The 20,293-nt window shown below is 39.7% G+C and overlaps 1 protein-coding gene across 7 annotated transcripts in view; it reads left to right on the top strand.

Annotated features, from left to right (window-relative positions):
* The window catches only part of LOC138922301 (ATP-binding cassette sub-family D member 2-like), a 155,810-nt gene that overhangs the window by 68,482 nt on the left and 67,035 nt on the right, over positions 1 to 20,293 (top strand). For 3 of the 7 annotated variants that reach the window (XR_011435371.1, XR_011435370.1, XR_011435369.1), the window contains 3 exons: positions 887 to 1,058; positions 1,206 to 1,410; positions 1,964 to 2,019. Coding sequence is in view for 1 of the 7 variants with exons in the window: in XM_070259049.1 (XP_070115150.1) it covers positions 1,964 to 2,008 (45 nt within the window). In the remaining 6 variants the exon portion in view is untranslated. The remainder of the gene's footprint in view (positions 1 to 886; positions 1,059 to 1,205; positions 1,411 to 1,963; positions 2,020 to 20,293) is intronic. The other 4 variants (XR_011435373.1, XR_011435374.1, XR_011435372.1 and 1 more) reach the window with 4 other exon arrangements.

Below are 20,293 nucleotides of genomic sequence, written 5' to 3'. Positions count from 1 at the left end.
GGATCGTGTGACCAGCCCGCCTGCAGCCCGACCGGAGAGAAGCCCGTGGCGGCGGCGGTGGGTGCGGGAGGGAGGAGCGCGTTTATCAGGCGGACGGTGACCTTTGGTCTGCGGTGGAGCCCGAGCTCTGGAGCACTACAGGCCCGGTCAGTGCCAGCTCTGTCACCTGTAAGCAGGGGCGACAGAAGGAACCTGGGCGAGAGTCAGGGTTCTCATCTATAAATATTAATAATGATTGTTTCACGGCGGCGTTTGGAAACATAGATCACAATTTTAGACAAGTGCCAGGTAGGAAGCCTTAAGTAAATGACAACTGCTGTTATAGTTAGAGGACGCTTTGCTTTTTTACTGGATAGTTTAATGTACCCTGACAACCACTTCACCAGAAACCGAGGCTCGGGTCGGTGGCCCGATGTGCTCGAGTCAGGAGCTCCCAGCCAGGGAATTTGGATTCGAGGGCAGGTGTGCTTCGCTTCAGTCTCAGGCTTTGTCTGATGTCACACCTGCCCAAGACTGGCATTACAGCCTTCACAGCACTTAGGAACATGGCCTGTCCCTCCGTCCCCAGGGATGTAAAGGAAAGGATGTGGATGGAATCCCACCGTGTGTCACATGTATCCTGGGATCTCTAGTGTCTCTTCAGGTCCCTTGGGTCAGACAGAGGTGCCTGGCCCCCTCTGCATTGTCAGGCTTTCTGTCCTTGAAGTCTAACGTTATAATGAATTCCAAGAGTCAGGCTTTTTGCCCCTAAAATAAATTTATTTCTCAGATCTATGTCCCAGTTGCCTTGAAACAAACCAGCCCTTGTGAGGCAGGAAGCAGGGGGCCTCTGTGAGGGAGTCTTACCTGGAAGAGAGCGCCCCTCTGACCTTAGACCTCTCTCCAGAGCTTCAGAGCAGAGACAAGAGCCCAGAAAGGAGCAGATGCTAGATTTGCAAGATCAGAAGCAGGTCTTGATCCTCCTGCCCAGAATGAACCAGACTTGATGATGATGCCACCTTCAGGAGCCACCACACTGTGTGACAGTGGGGCATTTGGGCCGTCCCTGGGAAGTACAGGTGAGCTGGGGTGGCCCAGGGGCAGGCTGCTCAGGAAAGGCTGCTTTGTTGGAGAGCCGTGAGGGCAGGGTCTGGGGGTAAGAGACAACCAGGCAGAGGGAGGAAGTTCTGCCTCCAGTCCCCTTAAATGGCCCCCGCTATTTGCAGATGCGCTGCTGTCACACATGTCCACCACCACATGTGACATTAGTGACGTTATCCTGATGTCACAGGATCCAAGAATGATGATCTGTGAAGAGTTCTCCAAGGTCACCTACTTCTAACTCTTTTGAAAGATTTAAAGACATTGGGCCTGAAAATTTCAGTGACTTGTCCAGGGAAACGCAGTTTGTGACAGTTCACTCTCTCACAGGTAAGTTACCAAAAGCATCTATCAAAAGGGCCTTTTGAGAAATACTTCCCAGCTGAAATGAACAATTAAAAATTCCTGCCTTAAATCCTCCCATCTCTTTTACTAGGCTTTCCGTGGATTGTGTATACCAGGGGTTAAATAATATTACTGAGAAAAATAGATAAATGATGCATACTGAGTATTTTTCTGCTAAGTTAACTTTAATGAAGGAATAGTGTCTTGTCATTTGGTGTACTTTAATTCAACTAATCGGTTGTTTTTATTTTTTTCTGTTATTCAGAAGGACGCATGCGTTATTGTTAAATCAATCGAGTAAAGTTTATGTTCACTCAGTAAAAAACTGCAGATTTCAGCTCCATGGTCATTTCAGAATCACACAAAGACAGGTGTTGCTGCCTGTCCAGGATCCTTCTTTTGCCTTTTCAATGCCCAGACGGCCCTGTGCCTATGGGGAGGATGATCCCCAACTTGGGTGCTGAGATTTGAGGAGGTGAATCTAAGAGCTGTAAGACAGCTAAATCTCAGGACCCCTGTCTTCTTTCTGTCCCCTCAGCTGAACCACAGTCCTCTGTACTCGCCCAGGAGCCACAGAAAGTGAACATCCCTCAGGTGAGCTCTTTATTCATTCCCCATTTTATATTGTAATGGATTTATAAGGTTTAGCAGGATCCATGCATTAAAGGAAAAGGAGAAGTAGAAATAGTAGAAATCAAGTCAGTCTTGAGGAAAAATATACCGTGTTTTACTATTAATTGTGATGTTGGCTGTTAGCTTTGAGTGGGTAACTTTGTCAGGGGAAGTAGTTTCCCACTAAGCTACCTGTTTCAATCTCTTTACTTGTGATTGGGCTATTCAGATTTTCTGTTTCTTCTTGATTCAGTTTTGGGAAGTTGTATGAGTCTTAGAATTTATCTGTTTCTTCTAGATTGTCGAGTTTGTTGCTATATAGTTTTTGATAGTATTCTCTTATAATCCTTTATATTTCTGTGGTATCTGTTGTCATTTCTCCTCTTTCATTTCTAATTTTATTTATTTGAGCCTTCTCTCTTTTTTTCTTAGAGAGTCAGGCTAAGGGTTTGTCAATTTTGCATATCTTCTCAGAGAACCAGTTCTTTGTTTCACTGATCTTTTCTACTATTCTTTTTTCTTTTTTGGTTTCAATTTCATTTATTTCTGCTCTGATTTTTATTATTTCCCTCCTTCGGCTGACTTCGGGCTTTGTTGGTTCATTTTCTAACTGTATTTTAAGATTGCTTATGTGAGATCTTTCTTGTTTTTTAAGCTGGGCCTGTATTGCTATGAATTTCCCTCATAGGACCACTTTTTCTGCATCCCATATGAGTTGGTGTGGTGTATTTTCATTTTCATTTGTCTCCAGATATTTTTTGATTTCTCTTTTAATTTCTTCAGTGATCCATTGGTTGTTCAGTAGCATGTTGTGTAGTCTCCACATATTTGTCACTTTCCCAGCTTTTTTCCTGTAGCTGATTTCTAGTCTCATAGCATTTTGGTCAGAAAAGATGCTTGATGTGATTTCAATCTTCTTAAATTTATTGAGGCCTGTCTTGTTTCAAAACATATGGTCTGTCCTTTGAATGCTCCATGTGCACTTGAGAAGAATGTGTATTCTGCTATTTTTGGATAGAATGTTCCATATATATCTATTAAGTCCATCTCGTCTAGTTTTTCATTTAATTCCACTATTTCCTTGTTAACTTTCTGTCTGGATGATCTATCCATCGATGTAAGTAGAGTGTTGGGGCCCCCTACTATTATTATGTTGTTGTTAATATCTCTTTTTAGGTCTGTTAATAGTTGCTTTATGTACTTTGGTACTCCTTTGTTGGGTACATGTATATTTATAAGTGTTATGTCTTCTTGTTGGAGTGTCCCTTTTATAATTATATACTGCCCCTTTGTCTCTCATTGCCTTTTTTATCTTGAAGTCTACTGTGTCTGATGTAAGTATTGCAATAACTGCTTTCTTTTGTTTGCCATTAGCTTAGAGTATCATCTTCCGTCCCTTCACTCTGAGCCTGTGTTTGTCTTTAGAGCTAAGAGTGTTTCCTGGAGGCCGCATATTGATGAGTCTTGTTTTTCAATTCATCCCACCACTCTGTCTTTTGATTGGAGAATTCAATCTATTTACATTTAGAGTGATTATTTATATATAAGGGCTTAATGCTGCCATTTTATCACTTGTTTTCCAGTTCTGTATTTCCCTTGTTTCTCATCTTGTGTATTTTGGACTGCCAGTTCAGTTTGGTAGTTCACTATGATGGTTTTCTCAGTTTTCTCTTTTTTGTGTGTGAGGAAGACTGGCCCTGAGCTAACATCTGTAAGCAATCTTCCTCTCTTTTAGCTTGAGGAAGATTGTTGCTGAGCTAACATCTGTGGCAGTCTTCCTCTGTTTTTTGTATGTGGGATGCCAGCACAGCAGGGCTTGATGAGAGATGCATAGGTCTGTGCCTGGGACCTGAAGCTGCAAACCCTGGGTGGCTGAAGCAGAGCATGCGAACTTAACCATTATGCCACTGGGACAGCCCCTCAGTTTTCTTTTTTTTGTATCATTTGTGTCTCTGTTCTGATTATTTGTTTAGTGGTTACCATCAGGTTTGTATAAAAAATCTCGTAGATGAGACATACCATTTTCTGATAGCCTCTTATTTCCTTGGTCTAAGCCAGTTCCATCCCTTTCCTCTTCCTCTGATTTGTTGGTCATAACGTATTCTGTTTTGTGTTGTGATTTTGTGGTTAAAATCACAAGATTAGAGTTATTTTTGATGTTTTCCTTCCCTTTATCTTTAATGTCATAATTAAGTTTTTGCTAACCTGTTCTGGTAGAGAGCTGCAATTTTCTGACTTTGGCTGCCTATTTATCTCCTTGCTCAAGGCTTTGTGAACTCTTTTTTTTCTTTTGCAGGTATGAAGGTCTTCTTGAGCATTTCCTGTTTGGGGTGTCTTGTGGCGATGAACTACCTCAGCTTTTGTTTATGTGGGAAAGTTTTTATTTCTCCACCATATCTGTAGGATATTTTTCCCTGGATAGAGTATTCTTGACTGAAGGTTTTTGTCTTTCAGAATTTTGAATATCTCATTCTACCTTCTCATATCCTGTAAAGATTCTGCTGAGAAATCTCCTGAAAGTTTGATGTGGTCTTTGTAAGTTATTTTCTTCTGCCTTGCTGCCTTTAAAAATATTTCTTCTTTGTCACTGACTTTTGCCAGTTTTACTACTCTATGCCTTGGAGTAGGTCTTTTTACATTGATGTAATCAGAAGTTCTGTTAGCATCTTTTACTTGTAATTCCAGCTCCATTCCCAGGTTTGAACAGACTTTCTGCTCCTTTCTCCCTCCCTTCTCCCTCTATAATACCCATAGTTTTTATGTTGCATTTCCTAATTGAATCAGATATTTCTCCGAGAATTTCTTCGTTTCTTTTTAGTCTTAATTCTCTCTCCTCCTCCATCTGAAGCCTTTCTATATTTCGGTCCTCCAGATTGCTAATTCCGTCTTCCAAAATGTCAGCTCTGTAATTCAGGGTATCCAGATTTTTCTTTATCTCATTGTGTTTTTCATCTCCAACATTTCTGATTGGTTCCTCTTTATAGGGTCAATCTCTTTTGTGAAGTATTCCCTCTGTTTATTAATTTTATTCCTGATTTAATTGAACTATCTGAATTTTCTTGTAACTCGTTGAGTTTTTTAATGTTAGCTATTTTGAATTCTCTGTCATTTACATTGTAAATTTGTGTGCCTTCAGGATTGATTTCTAGGTGCTTTTCATTTTCCTTCTGGTCTGGACTATTAATATATTTCTTCATACTATTTGATGGGGTTGGTTTGTGCCTTCACATAGATAGTATCTGGTTTCAGATTCCACCTGCCACCACTGGAGGAGGTTCAGGAGCTGTGTATTCTGAGCCTGCTGTGATCCCTGGTGTCTGTGCATGTCCCTTTGGAATCTATGCTGACAGGACCCATCTGCGATTGCCTGCTTGTAGCTGCTGCTTTGCTAATGTATGCACGGGCACTCTAGACGGGGTCCCTTGCTCCGGCTGACTGGCTGAGCTTGTGAGCCCAGCAGGGGGAGGGGCACTTCTTTTGCATGTGCCATCCCGTGGGTGTTCTCTCTTTGCCCTCGCTGTCTGTCCTCCTGGCGTGCTGGCTTCATGAAGACAACCCCACAATAGCTTAGCCTCCTCTGTGGAGCTTTCCTATGGGATGTGAGGGAACTTGAAGAGCGAAGGCATTCCCACAGAGTCTCCCCCCAGGCCCCTCTTTTCTCAGAGCTGTGCATGGTCCTGTGCCCTAGGTCATTGCTGGGGAGTGAGAGGAGATCCCCTTACTTCCTCCTCCTTCCTCCTGGGGGGTCCAGCACCTCGACCTTCAGACATATGGCTGCATGGGTCTCTCAGATGTCTTTTGTGTTGTGTGCCTGTCCTCTGTTGTTTATGAATGTCCTTTTCATTGTTTCTTAGGGAGGAGAGTCTAAGGGAAGAGCTCACTCCGCCGTGATGCTGATGTCATGCCTGGTCATTCTATTTTTAAGTTTTTGAGGAATCTCTGTACTGTTTTCCACAGTGGCTGCACCAATTTACATTCCCACCAGCAGTGTATGAGGGCTCCCTTTTCTCCACATCCTCTCCAATACTTCTGTTTTCTTTGTAAAGATTGGCACCCGAGCTAACATCTGTTGTCTATCTTTTTTTCCTTCTTGTTCTCCCCAAACCCTCCCAGTACATAGTTGTATATTCTAGTTGTATGTCCTTCTGTCTGTGCTGTGTGGGATGCCACCTCAGCATGGCTTGATGAGTGGTGCCGTGTCCAGGCCCAGGATCCAAACCGGCAAAACCCTGGGCTGCTGAAGTAGCGCACACGAACTTAACTACTCGGCCATGGCACTGGCCCCTCTCCAACACTTCTTATTTCTTGTCTTTTTAATAATAGCCATTCTGATGGGCATGAGGTGATATCTCATTGTGGTTTTGATTTGTATTTCTCTAATAATTAGTGATGTTGAACATCTTTTCATGTGCCTGTTGGCCATCTGTATATCTTTGGGAAAATGTCTGTTCAAATCCTCTGCCCGTTTCTTGACTAAGTTTGTTCTTTTGTTGTTGAGTTCTTCATATATTTTGGATAGCAACCGCATGGTGTAAGATAATGGTCTACTTTCATTCTTTTGTGTGTGGCTGTCCCTTTTCCCAACAGTGTTTATTGAAGAGACTTTCCCTTCTCCATTGTATGTTCTTAGCTCCTTTGTTGACAATTGGCTGTTCCTAAATCTATGGGTTTATTTCTTGGCTATCAATTCTGTTCCATTGATCTGTGTCTGCTTTTCTGCCAGTATCGTGCTGTTTTGATTAATACAGCTTTGTAGTATACTTTGAAATTAGGGAATGTGATGCCTCCAGCTTTGTTCTTTTTTCTCTGGAGTGCTGTGGCTCTTTGGGGACTTTTGTTGTTTCCAGTAAATTTTAGAATTCTTCTTTCTATTTCTGTGAAAAATGTCATTGGGGTTTTGATATGGATTACATTGAATCTGTAGATTGCTTTAGGTAATATGGACTTTTTCACTATGTTAATTCTTCTAATCCATGAGCACAGAATATCCTTCTATTTCTTTATGTCTTCTATAATTTCTTTCAACAATATCTTATAGTCTTCAGTGTATAGGTCTTTCACCTCATTGGTTAAATTTATTCCTACCCAATTAATTCTTTTTGTTGTGATTGTAAATAGGATTATATTCTTGATTTTTTATTTCTGCTAGTTTGTTTTTAGTTTTTTGATGGATTCTTTAGCGTTTTCTATATGTAAAATCTCATCATCCACAAGTAGTGACAGTTTTACTTCTTCCTTTCCAGTTTGAATATGTCTTATTTATTTTTCTTACTTGATTTCTCTGGCTAGGACTAAGAAGGGTGAGCGTGGGCATCCTTGTCTTGTTCCTGCTCTTAGAGGGATAGCTATCAGTTTACACCCTTGAGTATAATGTTAGCTGTTGGTTTGTCATATATGGCCTTTATTATGTTGAGGTACTTTCCTTCTATAATTATTTTATTGAGAGTTATTATCATAAATATGTGGTGAATCTTGTCACATGCTTTCTCTGCATCTGTTGAGATGATCATGTGATTTTTATTCTTCATTTTGTTAATGTAGTTTATAACATTGATAAAGAATACTGTACTGTTGTAATCTTTTGTATTTCTGTTATATTGTTTGTGATTTCTTCTCTTTCTGATTTTATTTATTTGAGGCTTCTCTCTTTTTGTCTTATTCTACCTAAAGGTTTGTCAATTTTGTTGATATTTTCAAAGAACTAGCTCTTAGTTTCACTGATCTTTTCTATTTTCTTTTTACTCTCCATGTCATTTATTTCAGCTCTGATTTCTAGTAGTTCCTTTGTTCTCCTGACTTTGGGCACTTCATTTTTCTTCTTTTCTGATTCTTTTGGATGTATTGTTAGATTGTTTATTTGAGATTTTTCCTCTTTCTCAAGGTAGGCCTGTGTTGCTAGGAACTTCCCTCTTAGTACTGCTTTTGCTGTATCCAATAGATTTTGGTACACTGTATTTTCCTTTTCATTTGTCTCCAGATATTTTTCCATTTCTCCTTTAATTTTGTAGTTGTTCCAATAGTTAATGAATAGCACGTTGTTTAGGCTCCACGTATTTGTGACTTTTCCAGCTTTCTCCTTGTGGTTGATTTCTAGTTTCATACCCTTGTGGTTGGAAAAGATGCTTGATATCTTTTCAGTCTCCTTAAGTTTATTGGGAGTTGTTTTGTTTCCCAACAAACAGTGTATCTTTGAGAATGTTTCATGTGTACTTGAGAGAAAATGTATATCCTGCTGCTTTTGGATTGAATATTATATATGTATCTATTCAATTCATCTGGTCTAGTGTTTCACTTAAGGTCAACGTTTCTCTGTTGATTTTTCTCTCTAGAAGACCTATCCGTTGATGTAAGTGGGGTATTAAACTTCCCTACTCTTATGGTGTTGCTGTCAGTTTCTCCCTTTAGATCTGTTAATAGTTGTTTTATAGACTTTGGTGCTTCTACGTTAGGTGCATATATATTAATAAATGTTATGTCTTCTTGATGGATTATCCCCTTTATCATTATATAATGCCCATCTCTGTCTCTTGTCTTTTTTGGCTTGAAGTCTATTTTGTCTGATAGAATTATGGCTACATTCACTTTCTTTTGGTTGTCGTTTGGTTGGAGTATCATCTTCCACCCCTTCACTCTGAGCCTGTGTTTTTCTTTAGAGCTGAGATGAGTCTCCTGGAGGCAGCACATTTTTGGGTCTTTTTCTTTTTTTGTTTTTTTGGGGGGTTTTTTTGTGTTTGTCTTCATCTTTATTTTTTATTTTATTTTTTTAAGGGGCCTTCCCCCTTTTTTTTTTTTTATTGAGTTATTGATTGGTTACAATCTGGTGAAATTTCAATTGTACATTAATGTTTGTCAGTCATGTTGTAGTTGCACCACTTCACCCTTTGTGCCCACCCCCCACCCCACCTTTCCCCTGGCATCCACTAAACTGTTCTTGGTCCATAGTTTTAAATTCCTCATATGAGTGGAGTCATACACAGATTATCTTTCTCTCGCTGGCTTATTTCACTTAACATAATTCTCTCAAGGTCCATCCATGTTATTGCAAATGGAATGATTTTGTTCTGTTTTGCAGCTGACTAGTATTCCATTGTAAATATGTACCACATCTTCTTTATCCATTCGTCTGTTGATGGGCACTTAGGTTGCCTCCACGTCTTGACTATTGTAAACAGTGCTGCAATAAACATTGGGGTGCACAGGACTTTTGGGATTGCTGACTTAGGCTCTTTGGATAAATACCCAGTAGTGGGATGGCTGGATCGTATGGTAGTTCTATTTTTAGTTTTTTGAGGAATCTCCATACTGTTTTCCATAGTGGCTGCACCAGTTTGCATTCTCACCAGCAGTGTATGAGGGTTCCTTTTTCTCCGCAACCTCTCCAACCTTTGTTGCTATTAGTTTTAGATATTTTTGTCGTTCTAACGGGTGTAAGGTGATATCTTAGTGTAGTTTTTATTTGCATTTCCCTGATGATCAGCGATGATGAGCATCTTTTCATGTGCCTATTGGCCATCAGTATATCTTCTTTGGAGAAATGTCAGTTCATGTCTCCAGCCCATTTTTTGATTGGGTTGTTTGATGTTTTGTGGTTGAGTTGCGAGAGTTCTTTATATATTAAGGATATTAAGCCTTTGTCAGATATATGACTTGCAGATATTTTTTCCCAGTTAGTGGGTTGTGTTTTTGTTTCAATACTGTTTTCACTTGCCTTGAAGAAGCTCTTTAATCTGATGAAGTCCCATTTGTTTATGCTTTCTATTGTTTCCCTTCTTTGAGAAGGCATGGTGTCCGAAACTATCCTTTTAATACTGCTGTCAAAGAGTGTACTGCCTACGTTTTCTTCCAGAAGCCTTCTGGTTTCAGGTCTCACCTTTAGGTCTTTAATCCATTTTGAGTTTATTTTGGTGAATGGTGAAAAAGAATGGTCAATTTTCATTCTTTTACATGTGGCTTTCCAGTTTTCCCAGCACCATTTGTTGAAAAGACTTTCTCTTCTCCATTGTATGTCCTCAGCTCCTTTGTCAAAGATAAGCTGTCCATAGATGTGTGGTTTTATTTCTGGGCTTTCAATTCTGTTCCATTGATCTGTGCACCTGTTTTTGTACCAGTACCATGCTGTTTTGATTACTGTAGCTTTGTAGTATGTTTTGAAGTCAGGGATTGTGATGCCTCCCGTTTTGTTCTTTTTTCTCAGGATTGCTTTAGCAATTCGGGGTCTTTTGTTGCCCCCTATGAATTTTAGGATTCTTTGTTCTAATTCTGTAAAGAATGCCATTGGGATTCTGATTGGGATGGCGTTGAATCTGTAGATTGCTTTAGGTAGAATGGACATTTTAACTATGTTTATTCTTCCAATCCATGTACATGGAATGTCTTTCCATCTCCTTATGTCGTCATCCAATTCTCTCAGAAAGGCCTTGTAATTTTCATTATATAGGTCCTTCACTTCCTTAGTTAAATTTACCCCAAGGTATTTTATTCTTTTTGTTGCGATTGTGAATGGTATTGTATTCTTGAGTTCTTTTTCTGTTGGTTCATTACTGGAGTATAGAAATGCTACTGATTTATGCAAATTGATTTTATACCCTGCAACTTTGCTGTAGTTGTTGATTACTTCTAACAGTTTTCCAATGGATTCTTTGGGGTTTTCTATATATAAGATCATGTCGTCTGCAAACAGTGAGAGTTTCACTTCTTCCCTCCCTATTTGGATTCCTTTTATTCCTTTTTCTTGCCTGATTGCTCTGGCCAGGACCTCCAGTGCTATGTTGAATAAGAGTGGTGATAGAGGACATCCTTGTCTCGTTCCTGTTTTCAGGGGGATGGGGTTCAGTTTTTGCCCATTGAGTATGATGTTGGCTATGGGTTTGTCGTATATGGCCTTTATTATGTTGAGGTAGTTTCCTTCTATGCCCATTTTGTTCAGAGTTTTTATCATAAATGGCTGTTGGATCTTGTCAAATGCCTTCTCTGCATCTATTGAGATGATCATGTGGTTTTTATTCCTCAGTTTGTTGATGTGGTGTATCACGTTGATTGATTTGTGGATGTTGAACCATCCCTGTGTCCCTGGTATGAATCCCACCTGATCCTGATGTATGATTCTTTTGATGAATTGCTGAATTCTGGTTGCCAAAATTTTGTTTAGAATTTTTGCATCTATGTTCATCAGTGATATTGGCCTGTAGTTCTCTTTTTTCGTGGTGTCCTTGTCAGGTTTTGGTATCAGCGTGATGTTGGCCTCATAGAATGTGTTAGGAAGTGTTCCATCTTCCCTAATTTTTTGGAATAGCTTGAAAAGGACAGGTATTAAATCCTCTCTGAAAGTTTCGTAGAATTCCCCAGGAAAGCCATCTGGTCCTGGGGTTTTATTCTTTGGGAGGTTTTGGATTGCTGTTTCAATCTCTTTCCTTGTGATTGGTCTGTTCAAATTGTCTGCCTCTTTTTGAGTGAGCTTTGGGAGATTGTAGGAGTCCAAGAATTTATCCATTTCCTCTAGGTTATCCATTCTGTTGGCATATAGTTTTTTGTAGTATTCTCTTATAATCTGTTGTATTTCTGCAGAGTCTGTTGTTATTTCTCCTCGCTCATTTCTGATTTTGTTTATTTGAGCTTTCTCCCTTTTTTTCTTTGTAAGTCTGGCTGGTTTTGGGTCTTTTTCTTAACCTGTCCAGCCTCTCTGTCTTTTCATTGGTGCATTCAATCCATTTACATTTAGGATGATTATGGATATATAGGGACTTACTATTGCCATTTTAGCTTTTGTTTTATGGTTGCTCTATATTTCCTTTGTTTCTTTTTCCTTGTGTTTCTCACTACAATTTCAGCTTGACGGTTTTTGGTGATGTGTTTTTCAGTTTCCTCTTTTTTTATGTTTCGTGACTCTGCCTTAATTTTTGTTTTGTGGTTACCATGAGGTTTTTATAAAAGGTCTCACAGATGAGATAGTTCTTTTTCTGCTGATAGCATTTTTCCTTCATTTGACTAGGCAAGTTCTGTCCTTTTCTTCTTCCCTTGCTATTTTTGTTGTCAAAATTATTTCTTTATTGTGAATTTGTTACCAAATTGGAATGGTTAATGTTATTTTTAATGCTTTCTTTCCGTTTAACCTTTGCATCACAATTGTTTACTAACATGTTCTGATACAGAGTTGCAGTTTTCCGATTTTATCTATTTATCAACTTGTTTAAAGCTTTGTATCCTTTGCCTTTTCATTTCAGACAGGAGAGCTCTTTTTGACATTTCTTATAAGGCAGGTCTAGTGGTGATGGACTCCCTCAGTTTTTGTTTGTTCCTCACACTTTATTTCTCAGCTGCAGCAGTGGACCCCCAGCTGTCGCAGCACCCAAGGACACAGAGCTGATTATTACAGTGTTGATTAATACAGCCCCTAAGTAGCTCTCAAATACTTGTACTTTCCTGCATCCTTTCTGAAACCACCCTAGTCGAAGTAAGCAACTAAGTAAGTGGATGACTTTAATGACCTCATGTCTCTGATCCTCAATTTCTTGGTTTGTGAAATGAGGCAGTTAGAAGGAACACCAAGTTTCTTCCTTCTCTTTCTTCTGTGATTATCAGAATCTACAACTATGGAGAGACTCAGGGAAAAATCAATTCCAGTGCTTTGGGAAACCTTCTCACTTTCTCCATTTAAATTAACTCTTGGGGTGACTGAGATTGTACCTCATATCCTCTCATAGCACTGCTCTTAAGGACAGTCTCAGAATCTTCAAGACAACTTAAAAGAAGGCCCTTTCTCTTAAATAGGAATCTGCCTTATGCCATGTTTTGAGCTGTAGAAAATATTTTAGAATGAGATTCTAGTGTTGGTAGCAAATTTATCTACATTGTTAATTCATCTGAAAGCTCCTATTCTTGAAAATGTCCCATGTGGAGGTAGAGAAGTTCCATGCAAAGGTTTAGTCCATTTTTGTTGACAATCTCTTGAGTGTATGTTAAAAACCTGGATAACAGGATAATGTTAATGGAGATTGGGGGGAGGGACAGTGATGAATGAGTTTGGTTGACTTTCAGCAGTAGTAAGGTCAAAATGAAAGCATTATAAAAGAAGAGTAGAGATTTAGGTCAGGGCTTTCTATGAAAAACAAGTAAAAACCATAAGCAGATGGAAAAAGTTTAAGTGACACAGTATTGCAGATTCCACTGATGAGTTTAATAGGCAGCCATTTTAGTGGCAGAGAGAGTAGACTGAAAAGTGAGGAGAAGTTTGGAAAATTCAAGGGACAAGAACCAGAAAAGCAAGGGGTCCCATCCTGCCCTGAGGATTCTTTTGCTCTGAAGTGTGTTAGCCCAGCTGAGGGAAGACCTGGGGAGGATGTTGTAGATCCTCTAAAAGGGGCATCCATCAGCTGTAGGAAGATGTGTCATCTCTCCCCAAAGCTCATTAGCAGATTGGAAGTGGGATGCTGCATTACTCTGATTAGCATTAATTTTATAATTCTAGGCAGAGAACTTTCCTCCGTATGAGTCAGCCTTCACACAAAAACACAGACTCACATGGTGTGGATAAAACACAAGTAACCTTACTGCCGCTTCCCATCTTCCAAGGACCCAGTGGGAAGGAAAACGTGGTTCCCTAGCAAAGAGGGGAGTTAAGGGCTGGAGTTTTCCAGCTCTCCAAGCTGGGTGCAGGTCCCACAAATCGGGGAGAAGTGCAATGCCATCTTTCTGGCAGACCAAGACTTTGGGAAAACTGGGTCCTTCTGATCTGGTTAGGGAAGACGCGGTACTTCCAACAGCCACTGCAGCAGGGCAACGGCAGCATTACAAGTGAGATGAGGAACGTTACCTCAGAGCCTCCCAGGGAGAGAGCATTTAGGCCCCTACCGTTTATTGGGATAACTGGTTCCTGGCCCTTTGGAAAATACCCAGTCATCCCAGGGCTAGACTTCTCAGGAAAAGTAACTTGCCAGTCCCTTTAAAATTTGCAACTCAAACCTATCTACACTTTTATTTGTTACATATATTGTTGGGGCTTCATTTCAAACTGCTATATTACAATACTGTTTCCGATAACTTTAAATCCATGGCAGTGACTTTCAAATTCTTTTGATGGCAACTCACAAAATAAATCTATAAATTATTTTTTATCGTAAATCAGTATATACGCCCACACACCAAAAGAATATAAAAATTTTATGAAACTGTTCTTACCTTTTTACGTGTAATACACTCTAATATTATCTATTCCATTTTGTTTCATTGTTTTTTAAGTGCTTGTCACAACCTCTAGAATTATTTCATAATCCACTAGTGGGCCAGGACCTGCAGTTTGAAAAACATTATTTTAAAATTATTGGTTCCAGGTACCCTAGCCGGTAGTCTGGTATCCAGATTTTTAAAAGGCTTATTAAAATGCATCATCAAAAAGCAATATTTGCTAAAGGACCCTCAGTCTCTATAAAGAGCACTGTCTTGGGGATTCCAACCATAAGTTACCAGATAAATAACCAGCTTTCCTTTGCAGATCTGAGATGTTTGCTCAACACCAAGTAAAAATGACATAAAATCAGAACAAAGTTGGAAAAGGAGGACCACCTCCAAGTGCAGTATGTGGTCCTTCTGGGAAACATGCAGCAGCCTAGAGTGAGGTGAGGGGGACAAAACAGAAAAGAAACTTTAATGGAGAAAAAATCAAGCTTGTAACTTCTGTCTCCAGGCTTCACAAGGTGCACTGGTACTTCCAACCCTGAGAGACAGAGTGATGTTCAGCATGACTCCATAATCCTGTGGCCTTGAGAACCTCAGCAGACATCAGTTAACTCATTTAAGGATAACTGCAAATTAAATTAGTTCATCCTAATTACGCAAAAATGGTAAATTCAAATAAGCAAGGTAATTCAATTCTGAATTAAAAATTTTTTCAATCACTTGACATCTCAAATCAAAGCAAATGGGTAATGTTACCAATTATATCAATTCGACTCTATATTTCAATACATAAATATATGATAAACAATTAAAATTCTTATGTGATATGCATTTAACTTGTTAACATTTATGCTACAGTAGGGAACCACACTCGAGAAACAGGGTCATGTCCTTGAAAACCAAAGACGGTTATCACAAAAGAGCCTTTGTAAGAATCCAGCAACAGAATGAGTCCCCAAAATCTATTAAGTAAACTATCCCACAGGAAAAGTGAGGCAGATCACACTAGTAAAGGCAACACTATGGAAGCTTATGAAATAGTTATCAAGGGAAATACTTGATACATAATAAAAATATTTAGTTTTAGGAAGCAGTATGATAGGCTCTGATATGGTTGCACTTATGAGTACAGGACTTTCATAGGAAGGAAAGAAATGGAAATTCACTGAATGTCTGTGTTTTGTCATGCATCACTAAATACCTTCGATTACATTATAGCATTGGAAACTAGGAAGCAGAAATGTTAAATAACTTGTTGTAGGCCACACAGTAATAAATGACAGAACTAGGACTTAAACTCCATCTTCTAATTACACATCCGTTATTCTTGTCACATCAATACCACTTTATCCTGAGCTAGTACTCAAAATATGATAGTGCTTAAACTATTTGCTTAAGCATTTCTTAGGATTTCTGATCAAGGTCAATTCAAATTCCAATTTCAAGGCTAATGAATAAGAAAGTGACCTTTAAAAGGAAAAAGATACGTAAAAAATATACATGCATTCCGGGTGGCATTATGAATCTTCAAACTTTCGATGTTCTTTTTGTCTCGTGTAAGGATGAAAAAAGTTATCTATTGCTGTATAACAAACCACAACAAAGTGGAGTAGCTTGAAACAGTAACTTATTCTTGTCTCTTATTGTTCTGTGGATTGGCTGGGATTCGCTGGGCAGTTCTTGCTTGGGGTTTCCTAGGAAGTACAGTCAGATGTCATCTTGGGCTGAAATCCTCTTTGCCTCTATTGTGCTGGATGTCAAGATGGTTCATTTCTGTGTTTGCTGAGGATGCTGGCTGTTATCTTATTCGGGGCTGCCAACTGGAGGGCCTGCATGTGGCCATTTCATGTGACTTGGGCATCTCTCAGAGTGGTGGCTGGGTTCCAAAAGAAAGCATCCCGAGAGGAAATATTCCAAAAGACCAGGCTTCTTACAGCCTAGCCTCAGAAGTCCCAGAAAATCACCTCCACAGCATCTTATTTGTTGAGCCAGTCACTGAGGCCTAGGGGGAGGGATGTAGACTCCATCTTTTGATGTGAGAAGCAGCAGGCAATAAGGGAGGGAGGGAGACTGCCCATCTCACCTTAGTCTTTAGCCTCCCATCTGGCATCTCTACTTTACCCAACTGAGTTAGAAGGGGAAATAGATGATACAACTACAATAACACAAATTATTGTGTGGTGTTTTCTCTCTCTCTCTTTGGCACTCTCTCTTTCTCTGGAAACACAGCACTTCTTGAATGAATGGATAAATGAGTCTCTCCCTTTTCCTCTCTACTCCTTTTTTGCCTCCTCACCTTTCTTTTCTTCTTTTTAACTGCAGATGAAAGGTTAAAAAAAATGTTTTAAGCAGCAACATACTCTAATTAGTAAATCTTATAGTTAGTTTCTACTTAGATCTCCCATTTGATGTCTACCTGCCTGATTCAGTCATCGTCCTATCAGGGAAGGTGATAAGAATGCAAGCAAAGGAGAGAAGAGAGGGAAAAATGGGAAAGCAAAAGTAGATTATCAAGGGAAGAAGGAAAATATAAATGGGAAAGGAAATAAATCAGGAGCACTGAACACCGTTAAGCCCAAATGGCTGAAAAGACAAAGGGAAAGAAGCAAATTTTTCCCTTATGATGCTGCATCCATCCTTCCTTCCTTTCCAATCCATGGCCGCCATCGCCAGTCTAGTCTAACCTTATTTCCTAATGCCTGAATTTTTGCTATATCATCTTACCTAATCTCCCTGCCTAGTTTTTACCCCTTAGAAATCACCAAAAATGGGGCCAGCCCAGTGGTGTAGAGGTTAAGTTTGTGTGCTCCTCTTTGGCGGCCTGGGGTTTGTAGGTTCCCATTCTGGCACAGACCTATACACTGCTTATCAGGCCATGCTGTGGCAGGTGAGCCACGGATGAAATGGAGGAAGATGGGCATGAATGTTAGCGCAGGGCCAATCTTCCTCCAAGAAAAGAGAAAGAAATAAAATAAAATAGATCATCAAAAACACTCCTTTCCTCCTGCTGCTCTCAATTACAAAAAAAGAAAAGAGAACACTAAATGACTTCTGAAGGATTAAGTCCAATATAAACATTTTAAAAATTTTCATAATCTGACCTAACTTTCCTTGCCACTCTTGTTTCTCAAGTCTCCCATATGTGAAACTCTTTACTCAGCCAGAGCACTCTACTCAATGTATCCAAATACACAGAAAAATGAGACTAGATCTCACTATTACATCATGAAAAATACAAAACCTGAATCAAGGAAAATAACAGACAACAAAAATATTACATTACAGAAAGCAGTGTGGTGACATTATAAGCTTATAATTATAGCGGTTATGGTCCAGCTCACTTCTCACGAATACAGCCTTCTCCTTTTGTCTTCTGTCCTTTGCTCTAAGGATCCTATCACCAGGAGCATTCCCCGCCGCTCTCTGCCTTCCTAAATCCTGTCTCGTCAGGACCCACAACATTAACTGACTAATTTGGAAGAAGTGTGATTAACAGAATTATTCTGGACCTGAAGTCCCTTGTTAACATTACAGCATCAGATTTGATTCTCGATGGACACCAAGTCACTCAAATTCCATCTCAGTTTTTACTCTGTAGATTTGTTCAGTATACGGTTGATTAAAGGACCATTCACCCCAGTTTGGTAGATAATTCAACCAGCCTCCAATCCAAAGTTTGTATAACTTTGATTTGTAGTAATTACAAACAGTAATTACAGAAACAGTTAAAACATTCATTGCTAATATTGTAACTCTTTGGGAACCTCATATAAATGCAGTTTTAAAAAAACAGGATATTTGAAGATAGTAACATACACCGTGATTAACAAGATTTTGTGGTGAGAGTAGTTTATTGTCAGGTATAATTAAAGCTGTAGATGCTATTCTGAAAGTACAGACTTTAGCGGGCAAGGGAAGAGAGTTTTTGAAGCAAAGTACAAATTAGGAATAATTACAATGATGGTTATGGAATGTCAACATCCATTTCATCATGATGAGCTCAATCTCCTTCAAAATTCACTTGAGTCCGGGAAAGCATTAGTGTAAGACAAAAGGCAGCTTTGGGAAAAATATCTTTGAAGTATTAAGGAGTAGAGTGATTGGCAGTCAGCAAACATAAAAATGGACGAAAGAGTAAATGTCTTGATCACCCACGGAAAGTGTACACTTCAAGTATCTTATTAAAAAACCAGTTTTCTTTTTCATGTCCAATGTTGAATGCACCTGCAATTGTTGTTTTTTAATCTATTTTGATCCCCAAACTGGATATAACTAAATGTTTTATGGGAGTTTATAAAGGTGATGAAATTATAAAGAAAAGTAAGTGAAAGATTATCAGACAGGAGAGTGGAGGCTTCTGGGGTGATATCAACATTGTATGATTTGACATGAGTGGTGGGTCTGTGGGTGCTCACTTCATTCTCCTTGTTTATGGTTTATGCGTGTTGCTGTTTACAAAGCAGTTATGTAGAAAATCCGCTGACACTAATACCTTCGACGGTTCATTAGCCCAAGGGTGTCTGTTATGCTTTAACCAGGGCTTTGCTCACGTTCCCTTTTGCCCACATGAAGCCAGTTGTGCATTAAGAGATGACACAAACATGTCTTGAAACAAGAGATTTCTTCTTGTTTTCTAGAAGAAATAGCGAAGCTGGTCTAGCGCTTGGTGATATTTCCAAACAGTCCTTTTGTGAATGGCCATGAGAAGATGTCCTTCTTCAGCCAAGGATGAAGTCTTATACTTTGTATTATTTAAAGTACCTGATGCCATGCTACACAACTAGTGTGTGTGCATCCATTCATCTGACAGATATTTATTGACTCACCTACCAGCTGACTCCCTGGGAAGCCAGAGCAGTCTGCCAACAAATATGGTTAATTGGGATTTGATAAGTGCTATAAAGACACCAGAGATTCAGCAGTTTCTCCCAGCTATCGAACTTATTTTGGCTAATGGATATCACTCTCACTCCCATTTCAATCTTACAAAGGGATGCTAGAAGAGGACTGACCAGTCAGAAGGTGGAAACTTAATAAAAATTGAAAGTCAGAGACGGGAGGGAATGAAAGCAGCAGAGGAAGAAAGAGGCAGAGACTGGACGGCCAGCAAGGCCTCAGTGCCCTGCACAGTTTCAGCTGAGCCAGATATTCTTCCTGTTTCCTTGCTTGATCTTTGCTTGATCCTCCCTCTTGCCGACGCCCTCACCTGGAGGAGTGAAGCCCAGCACAGATGCCACTGAGACAGGTCAAAGCCAGGGAAAGGTCCTGGGATCAAAACTTGGCTAAGTATGATCCAAACTTCCAAGCAGTCAGAAGTAGAAAGAGCCAGAAGATAAACCTAACCCATTTTTGAAGGGGTGCCAAAGGTGAAAAGCAGGAAAACCAAAATTACTCATCAAGTCTAAAGGGGGAGCACAGAGCCAGAAGCTGAGAGGAGAAGAGGAGTCAAGCAAGTCAGTGCCAGGTAAAAACAGAGAGAGAGAGTTGAAAAAAAAAAAAAAAGCAAAGCGAAATGAAGGGTCCAAGACAATAATTGGGAGCATTCCTTGGGGTTTGATAATGGATTTTATGGGTTAGCTTAAGTTAAAAGCAAAAGATGTGAGCGGGTACCTTCCTTCCTTCTGACATTATCTCCCACCTTATCAACAGTCCATTGTTACCAAGGCATTAACAACACTTACCAAACAAAGTCTAGAAGCCCTTTGGGCAGTCTTGCTAAAAACCATCTTAGTCTAGACTGATTTGGCCTTGAGGATGACCACATCTCCTCAGGACAGTTCTCCCTGGATTCCTTCATTGGCTGTTTTGGGAAATGACGCACTTGGACAAATGGTCTACCTAAATGAATGATTCAGGTCTGAGCAGCATGAGACACTGGCAGATAGGAATGCCTCCCTTAGCAGCAGGAAATTCAGCACTTACCACGTCCCATGCGGCATGCTCTCCCAGAATACTTTTAATATGATATCCCAGTGTATTTAACATTTTAAAATTACTCCATTTGGTTAAAATCAATTAGGTTTTTTTGAGGATCTTGGTCTTTCTCCAGCCCAGTTTAAACCATAATTTCCTGAAGACTAGGATT

This window comes from Equus caballus, unplaced genomic scaffold (assembly GCF_041296265.1).
Source record: "Equus caballus isolate H_3958 breed thoroughbred unplaced genomic scaffold, TB-T2T haplotype2-0000713, whole genome shotgun sequence".
Lineage (NCBI taxonomy): Eukaryota > Metazoa > Chordata > Mammalia > Perissodactyla > Equidae > Equus > Equus caballus.
The sequence above is the reverse complement of the archived record's forward strand: the minus strand, read 5'-3'. Positions and strand labels throughout refer to the sequence as shown.